The 14,358-nt window shown below is 42.9% G+C and overlaps 1 protein-coding gene across 2 annotated transcripts in view; it reads left to right on the top strand.

Annotated features, from left to right (window-relative positions):
• DOCK1 (dedicator of cytokinesis 1) overlaps positions 1 to 14,358 on the top strand; it is a 2,312,292-nt gene that overhangs the window by 1,701,173 nt on the left and 596,761 nt on the right. For both annotated transcript variants that reach the window (XM_069611483.1, XM_069611484.1), the window contains exon 38: positions 8,239 to 8,358. In XM_069611483.1, coding sequence (XP_069467584.1) covers positions 8,239 to 8,358 — 120 coding nt within the window. The remainder of the gene's footprint in view (positions 1 to 8,238; positions 8,359 to 14,358) is intronic.

The raw sequence follows: 14,358 nt of genomic DNA, 5'->3' as shown, positions 1-14,358 counted from the left end.
CAGCATTGCATTGTGTTTCGCCCATATGCAGTGCCAATGAAGAGCTGGTTCTAATGCAAGTTCATCCTGAAGACAGGGTCGGGCTGGCCTATAGGTCAATAGGCCCATGGCTGAACCAAAAATACAAAATGCTGGTGTGGGCCAGGTTTTTGGTCAAAGTGGACCACTTTTTTTGGCCAATGTGGGTCAGTTTAACAGTTTGAGTTCCTTCACTATGCGGCTAATAGTTTTGACTAGTGTTGCTGACTAAATATTCTTTTAAATGCACAATTTGCATCACATTTGATCAACTAACTCCCCCTTGGGGTACTATTCAAACAGTGTCACAAAAGAATAGCCATTTGCAACTGTGGGCCATTTTGTCATTGGTGCCAAAGACATTTTTATGCCCCACTTCTACCCTGCCTGAAGGTAATTTAAACCTAGCTCTTTGTGTGCTGCAGAACTCGGTGCTGACTTTGGGGGACCTAATAGTTCTTTTTGCAAAATGGTTCTCTAATGTTTGCAGTGCTTGAGTATTCGAAAAAATCCATTCCGAGGCACCATATTGGTGGCGGCTTTAGATTTAGCCGGTTACATTTGCATCATTATTTTAATGGGCTGCATTTGACATTTCTTTGTGAGTTGTGTAATACCACCTTTTGATTGATTCATTCATATCCTTTGTTTCTCCCAGTGAGGTTCAGGTGAGTAGAAATCGAGAATTGAATACCCCAATAGACAAAAAGTTGGATTATAGGTATGGGACAACCCCAATCAACATCAACAGTATTTATTTCCTTTTTCTTGCCCAGTGCACAGACCAATATTGCTGATTATGTGTTTAAGACCATCATGATTAGACTGTATCATGTTATTAGTTGTTGGAAAGCTCTCAGAGTTCAGTCTAGTAACAGTGTCATCATTGTATGCTTTTGTGGGACATCCGCATTAGAATCTAGTAACTCTTCATTTAGTTTATTCATTTAGATTGAGAACACTAATGGGGCCAGAACACACCCCTGTCTGATCCCAGATCTTATAGGAAATTATGGAGTGCAATGGCCTTGGGTGCCACTTCCAACATAAGCCTGATTCCTCTTACGGATACCCATCAGTATATCCACCAGGGATTTTGGAGAATTTATGGACCCAAGCACGCTCCAAAGTTTATCTCTGTTGACTTTGTCAAAAGAGGTGCTTAAATCCATAAACGCCAAAAAGATGGGTTTCTGTTTCACAAACAGAGAATGAGGGTCCACAAAGTACAGATTTAGCCCCTGTTCCATGGTCTCCAGGCATAAGAGAACTTGATTTTCAATATCACACCTTTCCAGCTTCTTTAAAAAGCAACTTCTGAATATTTTAAAGCTGGTATTTAAGAGTGAAATTGGTCTGTATGCTTTCGGGGATGCTCTGTCTCCCTTTTTATATGGGGATGATTAGGGCTTTTCTCCACGTATCAGATATGGATTTCATGATCAGTATAGCATTAAACAGTACAGTTAGCCCCATACGTCATTTAGGTTTGCTAATAGTCTGCCAATATTCCATCGGCCCTGGAGACTTGTTGTGGGATTGGCAACCCTATTGCTGTGATCACCTCCTTTTGTGTAAGATTTAACTGTGGGGAGCATTCAGAGAACATTTTTAGCATTTTTAGAGAAGATCTAAAGAAAATCCAAATCGAAAGTCTGGTGTTCTCTGTACAAGTTAATGAAGTGGTCCAGACATAACGAGGTCTGCAATCACCTCCGCAAGGCCTACATGATGGGCCATTAGCTACTATTTCCCCACACTTTTTGGAATTCCCGTTGCCCGAAGCAATTTCTAGGTTTTGTCAAGCAATGTTATCTAATTCAATTTTCCTGTTGGCTATGGCTTTCTTGTAGATAGGTCTAACAGTCCTGATTTTTATATTTGATGGTTCCCTATTTTTTAAACAATTAAGTCGGTCTCTTTTTTGCCATTCTACAGTGATCATCAAACAAGCTATTTTCCCTGTTTTTATTTAAGCTTGGTAATCTACAGACCATAAAACATTCTGCAATTTTTGGTGGTTTTGGGAGGTTGGAAGGCACAAGTAGTTAAAATGTCTGTGGGACCTACCCCGTCTTTTGGTTCTTGAGTCCCTTATCTGCAAGCCAGAGATATAAAATGTTCATTACTTCTTTTATTACCCATATTCCAATGCAATTACACATTTATGGCATGATGGTCATTAAATAAGCCAGGGAGTACAAGAAACTGACTTATGGTGTGACATTTGGTTGTAAGAATTGGAATGTCTGCGACCATTAATAGATCTGTGATGAAACCGATGGTGTCATCACTTCTTTCCTGACAGCAGCCTCTTCCTATGTGGCCGGGGGACAGCAGCCTCTACCTGATTGTGACCGTGGGAGCAGCTATAATGAAGGAGGATCACATGGGGGGAGGCAGCCCTCAGGGAGATGTTATGTCACCAGATGAGACATGGTTTCCCCCTTTTTCTCTTGATGATACCCCTTCCTTTCCCATTGTCAATAAATATTTATGGCAAAATCCTAAGGCTCTGTGGCAGTGTTTCATTCCTGACTTCTCGCAGATCTGACACCCTTTTCAAACAGCCAATTAGAAAATGATTGTCCCTCTGTGTATATTCTAGAGTCCGTTTTTTTGTGTTCTGATATTCCCATCGCTATATCTTCAGCCAGATCGTATAAGTCGGGTGGTGGCCCATTGCCTGACTTTACATTAAAATCCCCCCACATATAAGGGGACATTTTTGAGTTACTGCATTGGAATGTAGTTGGTCATTCTCCTTTTTAATTGAAAACATTTACTTAGGTCTATGATCTTTATGTTAACTGTTTTATTTATTCATTAGGAAAAGTGGAAGACCTCATATGAAACATATTTCAGATGTCTGAAGAGAGGTCTCCTCTACGCTAGTACGGCCCTTGGCAGTCGAACAAGGTCTTAATAAAGTGGCCATGCCACATTGTATCTCCCTCTGGCTTTTTATTTCACCTTGATTTGATGTGAAGAATACCTATCTAAGACCAGATCTTTTCAGGTCCTTGTTTCTTGTAGATGTGTTATGTTATGTAGGAAAAGAAGCGCCTTAAGGTAAATATTGGAAAATGTTTCTAGGCCGCTTGCAATGTTCCATGAAAGAATGGATCAAATGTGGAGTGTCGCTCGCCCCTTTGTCCCTTTGTTATTACCATGTTGGTTCGCAGGGGGCTCTATTTCCAATTCAGGTATTCTTGTAGCCTCAGGTATTCTAAGGTGCATAAAGGAGGATTGCTGGAAATATTGGACGAAGAAAAAAGATTCTTGTTAATTAATCTCTTCTATCATTGACAGAACTTCAAATCTGTTCACACAGGATGTTCCAGTAGGACAGGCTTTGTCTTTGTATTTATAATGTCCGTTTTGTGAGGTTTACTAATAATTGTCTTGTGCGCTTTTGGGGTTGCTTTGCCAGGGGTAGGTTTTGATGTTTGACATGAATGCTTAAAACTATTTTGGTTTCTTTGTGGCATCCGAAGATTCCCATAACTATCTAAGTAAAAATAGGACAGCGGGGCGACCCAAGGTCCATATCCTATGGGTGATAACCACAAGTTAGATTGAAGTACATAGCCCTGCAAGTTGATAGAAGTGATTACTTTGCAGCCACCAGTGATCATCTCGTTTTGTTTTGCCCACCCATTTAATTTTCCCGGCCATTGAATCATTGTGTTACGTCCAAATATCCTTGTATTTATCCAGTGAGCTGCTTTATTTACAAGAGTTGTTGTTGGCTCTCCATTACCTTCTTTTTGTGTCTCTTCCCCCTCTGCAGGTGGAAGATTCAAAAAGATGTTGTTTCTTGTTTCTTTTGTTATCATGTATGGTATTTGCTGCAGGATTTGTTCTGTAGGCTCTCCTGCGATTCATTGTCCATGGTGATGTTTTGTTGAAGAGCCTCCTTGTGTGGGGATAGCAGTATCCATCTTGTTAGAGACAAGAAATTGCACAGCTATAGTGATAGTGGTTAGGTTAGTGTCTTCCCTCCATCTAGTATTTCAGTAGGTGAGGTCTTCATTTTCACCACTTCTCCTTGTTGCGCCTTGAAACACCATTTGCTGTATAGGCACATTATAAATACTCAATAAAAAAAAATTTGAAAGCTGTGGGCATCTTTCTTTATCAACCTTAGGCCATCTATTGGATTTACAAAAAAATCAAAACACTTGTTTTAAAAGATTTAAAACAAATCCCATATTGGTTGTAACTGTTAAAGAACTTCAACAACATTGTTCCTGTAGCTATTTAGTAGGTGCCCTATATCCTTAGGGATTTCCTTCAGGCATAGGCCATCTGTAGTTACAATGTCTTCCATGTTATTTTAAGAAGAGATCAGTGATGCTGCATTCAATATAGTTCCTTGTGTAAATGGTGCCCTTCTCTGAGCTAGTTCACAAATAATGGCCCCTGTTTTACTATCAGTCCCTGAAGAAACTGGGGTTAATATTTCAGTAGCTGGAACTGCTAAATCTGTTAGCATGGTATTTCTCAAACTTGAGTGTCTTAGTGAGAGTACTCTAGCATGCTCTGGGGAGTGGGCATCTGCGATGGGGAGAATACTTCCAGTTGAGGCATTATCCCTAATCACGCTAGTCGTAACTTCCCTCTCGTCGGTAGGTATTACTGGTATAGATGGAGCAGTGGGTAAGCTGGAGGTAGATGTTTGTAGTAGGTCCTTTCTTTCCCGTATTTCTTGTTCAGCCACCTACATCTTCCCATCTGATTTACAAGATATTTCTTGGAGGTATGAGCCCAAGATTTGTTTTGTACCAGTTGTGTATTGCTTTTGTGCCTTTTATCTTGTGCCACATTGGCACTGGGGTTTGGTTTTCTTTTCCCCATGATGAGCTTTCCCTTAGCTCAAAATCTGGCTACCAACTAAAGGGGGCTATGCGTTTAACAAGTGTCGATAAATGGCCGCGGGTAGATGGACTAGTTCCCTTAATGGTCTAAAAAGGTCACATTTTAGAAGAGGCTAACTGACAGTTATTAACATACTAACTTGCATGCACTTTGGTATTGAGATGCCAAGAGACCGGTAAGTGGCCTTATTTGATTAAAGAGTTGTCTGATTTGTCCCACAGTAACAGTATTGGGCAAGATGCCTCAGAAATGATGAGCGTGGTCACCCCTGCCTTATCTATACACACACGAAAATTCAGTGGAATTTGGCAGATATACCCTTAAAAGTTCCTTACCAGGTGCCAGCGGTGTCAGCAGCATCATTTGTAGCCCTCTGGTTGGGTAGCACTTTCAGTCGGTCGTGCACGCACCATTAATCCTTTTCATCTTTCTTTGTGATTGGCAGCAGGCTGGACCCACCCCGCTTCACAATCTTGAATAGGCTTTGGTGTTTCCTTCCAGCAGGGATCTGCCTTGAGGTCACTTGAGGACAGGCATGGGCACCTCAGGAGCAGCCCGCTTTCAGACCTGCTCTGGTGGTCTGGGGCTGCTTAAAGGGTGATCAGAGGGTCTCGGTGCTTAAAGGGTGATCACAGGGTCTCAGCTGCTAGGATGCTGACATGCTTGCACGTTGCCACGTCTCCTCCTGTAGTACACTGGGAACAGCCTGGTCTTGGCTTGTGTTCAATAGCACCCTGGATGGCAGCGCTGGCCAATCAGGAGGCTCAGAACACAGGCTGTATTGTACTCAACCGGTTGCATTACACACCCAGACACCATGCATATGTTCTGGAGCTGCCCTCACATAGCTGAATTCTGGCAAATGGTTACCTCGGCACTTCACGAAATGGTGTGAATACCCCCGATGCTTCTCCCTCTAAAGTACTTGCTGGGCGACATAGGCAAAGCAAATACCAAAATTTGAAGGTTGTTCAACCTAGGCTGTGTCATAGACAAGAAATGCATTCTGCAAAAATGGAAGGCCAAAGAAGCACCAACATTGAGGCACTGGTACCACGCAATGGCGATAGTGACTGACAATGAAGTAACCTTCATACAAACAGTTACAGCAACAGCAAAGCCCAAAGACATATGGGCCCCATAGCGCTCCCACATGGAGAAACTGTAGATAGACGAGGTATAGGATCATAGACACCAAACCCCACCCAGCAACCCATAACACAAACTGTAAAGTCACAAACGCTCAGGAGCTTACCCGACTTAACGTGATGATGCACCGTTAACATACCCTGTAATGTATCATGTACCGCTGCCTCTCTCTGTCATAAGTTAAATAAAGTTTAAAAAAAAAGAACAGGGGTGTACTCTATGGCACAAGCCAGCGTTCTTAGCTGCCTGGGCAAACACCGCCTCCTTCCATTCCCTTAACCACTCCCCCTTCACCACTTAGCACGCATGTTAGTTTCCTTAACGGGTGCTAATATGGTGTCTTTTTATTTTGTGTAAAACAAAAAAACATAATATCCTGTGAACCAGTGCCGCACAGCCATGCTTGTTTAGGAAGTCCTTTTTCATGTTGAGGATGTCAGAGTTATCAACAATGAAAGGAAGCGCACCTGACAAGCAGCACTATGCGGAGCCGAGCCGCAGGCTAAAGGTACGTTTTTTTGTTTGTTTTTGTTTTAAAGACATGGTTAGCAGCCATGTAGGAAAACTACACAGGTGCTAATGGCGTTATGCCCTTGGTCGGACGGCCGACCGTCATGGTAATGGCACCACCACCCTCGTTAAGGGACCCTTGGTTCGCTCAGACCTTTAACTTGGGCGGCGGGCCGTTACAGACAGTGTTGGCCTGCTGCCTCGGGGCATATCGCCTCCTTCCGAAGCTTCCAGCCATTACTCATCAGTTTTGTTCTACTATGAGCACAGCCTTTTTTAAAACTCAGTCGCAGTCTCTGATGCAATGGAAATGTTGTGGCTCATCTTTTATAATATCGGTGGGCACAGTAGGTGCTATTGTTAATGTTATTGTGTGGAGGGTTGTGTGCATGTTGTCTGATTGTTCTTTCAGAGGTTAGCCTCACTTGAATGCTTGGTATGACCAAGATACAAGCTGAGCATGTTCCCTTTAGTGCCAAGGACGGGTTAGCTCATCCTAGGGTCATGAGGAATCCCATTAGGCTCAGCTTTCTTGGCAGTTAAGTGTCACACAGTAGTTTTCACCCATGTGCACTCTTAAGGGAAATGTTTATAGTGTGATGAGTTAGCGAAGGACAATGTGAAACCAACACAATGTTCATGGTATAATGGTAAATTGTGTGCATTTATAGAATATAGAGCACAATTGCAGTTAAGCTTTAGTGCATGAATGTTTGGGAAGTAATGGTAATTTACACTAAATGATAACAGTGAGGGGGTCCAGGGTCTATATTACGGGTATTCTCTCTCTAGGTGTTTTCACAAAGGAATAAGGAGCCAGGATCCTCCACACACACGGTAAGAAAAGGTGCAATGTTCAAACAGACCTTGGAAAACCTCTTGGTCAATATGGTGGACTGAAAGAAAATACCCAGCAGAAGAGGCGAGGATTAAAGTGTTACAAATAAATAAACAATTAAGGGGATGTTGAGGCACAGTCCTTCCCTTCTGTGCCTGTAAAGGAGAAAGAGTGAAAAAAATGACAAGTCCAAAAAAAGGCCAAATTAAATTCAGTGGACCTTAATGAGAAAGGCATTTTTAGAAGATACATTTTCAACTGAACCATGGCACACTTGCTATACACAGATTATTGGGCTATTGCCCTATTGGCTAAAGCCATTTTTCATCACTGTGTTACCTATGAAACCGTTTATCTGAACTTCACAATCTAAATTTGGATGTTCCTTTTCATTTTGTTTCGAAATTGGAAATATGTGGGGATAACTTCATTGTAATAGAACTATTTGCCTGCAGTTAGTTGGTTTGGCAATTAGTTAGTTTCTTTATAGACAGTCACACCCACAGACCCCTGTCCCCCCGACCCTCCAACCCCGTTTCTCTCTGCCCGTAAGCAGTGGGGTCAAGTGCCTTATCTCGCATATGCAGCACAAAGTCTGTAAAACTGAGATGTCCCATGTGTACACCATGACTTGATCTGGTTACACAGGATAGTGGCGGCTCCCATACCGTCTTTACGTTTTAAATCTTTGTGTTCTATGCTCTTCCTGCTGGTATAGATTATTTTGAAGGTAATAAAGAGAGTAAAAGCGAGATACAACTAAGACGCTGACATTTATGTGTTGCTCTTGTTCCACACAATGGCTCCTGTAAATTATGTTTTGGTTTTATGTTTCTCCTCAGTGGTCCGAAGAAGCCTGTGCAGCACATCTTACCCAGAGAGATGGATATCAGGCAACTACTCAAGGACAGCTCAAAGAACAGTTGTTTCAGGAAATTATTCACTACTTTGACAAGGGCAAGGTAATTAAAGTAATGTAGCTATGTTCTTTATCATTTTCAGAAGGCAGTCGTGATTTTCATTGAAGTAGCTGTAAGATATGTTACAGGATGTAATTTGGGATGTTTCATATTGCATGTCTGTTATCCAGCATTCATGGTAAGTACTGATGAGACATGTGTTCAAGAAAAATCTGCCTTAAATATTGCCCCCAGGCTCTCTTGAGCTGCTAATTTCTTCTTCCTTATGCCTGCCATGTTATTAAAAGGAAAATTGGTGGCCGGTTATTGAACATAGTGGGTGCCTCCTGAGGCGGGTTGGAAGGAGTCGTCGGACACAATGTGGGCATTTTAGGTGTCTTTTATTAAAATAATGAAGACCCTCGCGTCCTACCGCTATAGGGAAAGGCTCCACCTAACCAGCTGAAAACTAAAGGTGCTCGTCTATCGCCAGAATGTCAAAACCAAATGAATGTCTTCAGTCCAAAACCTAAGTCTACCTGACCCTACCACTAATAAACAATAACTAAACATGAGCCAAAATAATGTCCCTCTTCACCTGGCCTCCCTTTGCCTTTTCCTCGTGAAGTGACCTTTCAGGGATCTTTGATTCAACACAGTTCTTCCATGTACAAATGTCTGTTGTTTTACAAAATACTTACTGTATGGTAATCTCATCTGTGAGACTTTTGGGTTTGATTTAAAAGTTCTCCTACCTGTTCCTAACTGTTCATGGGTCTTGTCTTCCAAACCATCAGAGCCTTATCACTCTCCTTGTGATAGTCTTTCAAATATCTTCCATTCACTTCAGAAGGTTCACTGGGTTTATCAGCTGTGAGATTTCCCCAACCCTAGGAGCTCCTTGATAGACTCCTTTTCTACTTGTATATTTCACTTGGCACTTTCAACTCTCAACACACTCTACAACGTCCCATTGAATGGTTTCCCCACTCTTCAGCAATTGTCTTGCTCTGAATTATCTCCTGGGATTCCCTCTCTCTTCGCCAGTGTCCTTGTCTCCATTTCCTTAAGGATTCATAATTGTTCTTGTCCTTCAGATACTTGAACAGTTAATTAAATGCTTTTTGATATGTGTTCTTTGCCTCATTATCACTCTTGTGGCCTCCCACTACTCCAGTCAACCCCAGTACCTGTATTTGTTGTGGGGGACCTCCTGGGGCTCGGCACATGCTTCAGCAATCTGCTCTGGTCTCTAGCTTCTTCCTTCCGGGCTTCTCGCTCATTCTGTTCTCGGCGTCGATGCGGTTTGTCCCATTCTGCAAACAGCACTGGATGGATCTTTAGACTCTCCCAGTCTTCCAGGTTTCAGTGTTGTTCTGCATGCACCCAGCCCACCACTGACCTCCAAGGTCACGCCACCATGTCGGATGGTCCCTTGTTCCCTGTCTTGGTGAAGGCTTCTCTGTTGTCGGCTTTGCTGGGCCTCCATCGGCTCTGATATGCTTCCTCTGCTTCTTGTAGGACCTCGAGCTCTGCAGCCACACTTCACTCCACCTCTCCACGGCGCTATTACATCAGGAGGCTTCCCCTGCATACCATTCTCGCTCATCTATTTTGGCTTCCTAATCCCTTTTTCATAGGAACTGTGAACTTCAGGAACGCCAGTTAGCATAGCTAACCTTTGCACGTCTGCATCAGGCCTAATCCCAGGAGTTCCTCAGGCTTTTACGTCCTGTGCAGATTGCAGGAGACAAATGCCTTTCTCGGACCCAAACAGGATTTTCCTGTAGTGTTTGGGGAAGAACATGATCCGTCGGATTGCAGGTCATGCCAATCCATGCACCGCAAAGTGCTTTGGGAACATGCCACAATTTCTCACTTTTTGCGATAAGAGCAGCAAAAGCAACCCTTCAAGTCTCCAGGCTAAGAACGTAGGAAGCTGATGGAGGAAGAAGAGCGCATTCCTGAACAGAAGGACTAGAAGAAAAAGAAGTATTAGAAGATCTCCAACTCCCTGACTGACTCTCTGTGAAGCACCTTTGATGACTGTATGATGTCATCACTCCTTTTCCCAGGCATAGCCTCGCCACATGTGGCCAGGGGACAGCAGCCGGCAGCTGATTCTCACCCTGGGGGTGGCTATTTGAGAGAGGACCACATTGGGGGGGGGGGGAGGCATCCATCAGAGGGATGACACATCATCAGGTGAGATATGGTAAGTGTGAAGGCATAATGAAGTAGACAACAGGTTCAAGTTTTAGTTTACAAAGTTGTATTAACCTAAATGTCAGGATAGAGTAAGGCCCAACTTGTCCTATGCTATGGTGAATAGTCTGTGTCAGGAGTCCAAATCAAAAGTCAGTCTGTGTCCAAACCCTATACTTGCCCTTACGATTAACTGTATACAATGTGTAGGGATATGATATGGCATTTGTAATGCGCCTATGCACAAGTGTTTCAAGGCACAAATGAAGTGTTGGATGTCAGCATCAAAATGAATAGTGTTCAAAATAAAGTTCTGAGCTTCTTTCAGCTCTGGGCTTATAATCGGCTTCAAAACAGTTTACAAGATATTGGGGGTTACCTTTCCCGAGAGTTTCAGCTTTACAATTCCATGAGACCCTTCCCAGCTCTTTCACCATCAGTACTTTTCACTGGTTCACATAAATTGTTCTGTTTCTTCAAAATCACATAAGCGACTCTTTCAAAACACAAGCTTCTTTATGGATACTTTCATTGGCTTTTTTCATAAACGGGGGACACTCGGTCTAGGTGCAGTTGTCGGACCACATGGTCCACCCATCACAGGTCACACAACCGATACCCCTCTGATCTACTTTCCATCAACAAATGTACACTGCTTTCCTTTGACAGTGAAACTAGCTTCTTTCATCAGTGTTACAATTTTCCAACACTTCACTGTGGGTTAGTTGGCTACCATGCACTTTGGTATACTTTCTGTATTCTTCCGGCTCTTGCTAATACGGGTTTCCTCTTAACTGGCAGCTCCTTAAACTCTTATAGCTTTGTTCAATATTTGGTTTCTCATATAAAACCCTTCTTGGTATTCTCTTGGCTTTGCCAACACTTGTATCTCAAACAATTCATTCCATGCTATCTGCTGCTTGCGCCATCTTGCTTTTCATCCATTCACAAGTACTCATAACTTGCTTTTGCTCTGTGCGGCATTCAAAAGGGTTCATAATGTCTTTCAATTTGTTCGGTTTTGAAAATAACCTAATTTAGCATTCAAAAGTGCTCATAACATACAATTTGTTCGATATTCAAAATGCTTTTCTTTCATGTCCCTGGAGCACCCCGGTATGAGTGTTCCCTGTTTCCACTCACCGGCTTCACATGGCAGCTCCGGACAGTTTCTTTTCGTTCCTCGTTCTGCCTTCTGCTACGAACATCTCCGTTCTTCCCTCGTAGAGATCGGAGAGAGCACTGCTAGTTCTCCTGGAGGGCCGCGGCGACTAGCATGCTTCAGCATCCCATAGCTCCTGCTGCTTGAGTCCGACACATAGGGCTTGCAGGACGTCTAGACCCTCTCTTGGCCTGCCTCTGTCCTGATGTCCCTTCCCTCTGCACGACATGGCTTCCATCACCTGTGTCTACTGCTCCCTGTCTTTCCAGTCCGCTTTGCTCTAGCCGGCTCCAGCCTGCTGTCTGTCTCTTTTTGTGATGTGCAGCCCGAAGTTTTATATCCATTAGGCTTTCTAAATGACCACAGGTTTGGGTCATTCATTCCAGTTGCCTGACCATATTTAATGGGACATACCTGGCTGTTCAATCTGAAATCCTCCATAGCCCTCTTCTTCTTCTCAGTACAAGAGTGGTGTTTAGTGATGTTTGCATTAAAGGAAGTGTGTATAACTCTGTTTTGTCTCCTCCTGGTCTTGGAACTTGGCATATATGTGTCTGTATTAACAATATATGGCTGATATGTGTTCATCTCTTCCTCATCCCAGTGTTGACATGGTGTTTCTAGGGGACATTTTGTAGGAGTGAAAAGGGAAAGGCTTGACAGTAGCCTACTAAAGCGTGAGGGATAGAAGGTTCATTTTGAAGTGGGAATGGGTGATACCATGTCCCATCCACGGATGTCGTCTCCCCACTCCCCTCCACCCAAGTGATCCTCCCTCGCATATTCACCAACAGGGTCGGGATCCAAAAGCGATGGCCTTTCCCTGGCCACCAAAGAGTATCCAGGTGGAAAAGAAGTGAGGACGCCTTCAGGTTCCTCACATATCCCCCTTTCCATATAGAACTTCATTCCCCAAATATCTATAAAATATTGTAAAGTCCAACCGGAACATCCAGTGGTAACTGGTAGTCAAGTCTGCATACACCCTTATATATGACTAGAAGAGGCAAGGAGCATTAATAATTACTCATATTGAGAATCAACAACAGCAGTCTAGTAGATGGAATACTTCAATTATCCCGACACAGTTTAAAGCCATGCCGGGAAATGAAATACAGTGTTTTTTCAGCCTTGTGGAGATCAGGAGCTCCTGGCAAATTAGCCAGAGGCCGACCCAGCAGGAGAAAGTATTGTGTTGGTGATCAAGGGTGTGCAAGGACGGGAGGGAGGGAGGCTGAGCGGAGTGGGGCTGGTGAAGAAACACTGACGAACCTAGGGATGCCATTTCACAAAATCCATATGACCCTTGTCCACTGATGACATCACAGGAAGTTATGTCATTTGACCCCACCCCAAAGTGACATCACAGGAAGCAATAGAACATGACCTTTTACCCCTTTACAAAACAGGAAGTGGCATCACATAGCATTGTTCCTAAGTACACTACGAAAAATATGGGTCCGATATCACTGTAATGTGATATACATTTCATACAAGAATGGATCACCATATGTATTGCTAATATCAGTGTGTATAGGCCCATATTAAAAAAATTAATGTGAGTACAAGCAAACGTCCAAGGCCAAATGATAATGATGTGTAATTATATAGCACTTATGTTTAAGTGCTTTATATAGAACAATATACATACAATATCACCCAACCACTGTTGGTACTCATTTATTTATCTCAGAAGGATGAAAGGCTGCGTTGGCCTTGCTGGGATTCAAACCTGCAACCTGCAGATCACATACACATTGCAGCAGCAAGCGCTCAACCCACTGAGCGGTCTTATTTGCTATAGTAAAATTAGCAATTACATGTCTGAATGTTCTCAAAGTCAGAAAGCAAATTACAGTTTGTAGTGGATACCATTAAACTGGAAACTGCGATTTAACAGCAGGCCAGTTGATCTGCAGGTCTGGTGCAAAGTTGGCCACATGTCAAGCCTGCGTGGATCTACTTTTCAGGCTTCATAGGTTGGCAAAATACATATCATTGGGAAGGTTCATAACTGTGTATTAAAGAATTTAGAGAAGTGCAGGGAAACAATGTTATGGGACATATAATGGTGACCAGTGAACATTTGAAACGATCAGTCCTGCACCATGGAACCTGGAGCGAAGATTTTCATGGGACAATGATAAATGAATATAGTCAGAACCACCACCCTGGTACCTGGAATTAAAGGTTCCAAAGTACATAACCACGAATTAATATTGTGCAAGTCAACATTCTGGGACGAGGAGTGAAGGTTTAACAATAATAGAAATTGGACCCCTTGAGACAGAAACTTGCACTGCAATCTGAAACCTGGAGTGAATGTTTTGTGAAAATCATCTGTCACTCCAAGTCCGCTTCAAGCGACATCCTCACCCAAAGAATATGGCCCCAGAGCTTGGATTCTTCAGGACATTTATAGGGTTTTGTGCAATGAGGATCATACAAAAAACAAGATATATTTAGTTGTTTACATTCAAATAATGCACTTCTTTTCATAATATCGTCTGACCTTATGGGGCATGGCTAACACCACATGTTTGCTTTTACAATTCTATCCTTCCAACCAATGTGAGACAATGTCCTCCTGTGGCAGATCGCGCCATCATACTTTGAGACACTGCTTGCAATCTGATATCCACTGACTTCAATACAGTTCTTAGGAGAGGAGAGACTGTCACCTTATTGTTTTGTGT

The sequence above is a fragment of the Ambystoma mexicanum genome, chromosome 8 (assembly GCF_040938575.1).
Source record: "Ambystoma mexicanum isolate Mex_15411 chromosome 8, UKY_AmexF1_1, whole genome shotgun sequence".
NCBI classification, from domain to species: Eukaryota; Metazoa; Chordata; class Amphibia; order Caudata; family Ambystomatidae; genus Ambystoma; species Ambystoma mexicanum.
Note: the sequence above shows the minus strand (reverse complement) of the source record. Positions and strands in the feature narration are given on the sequence as shown.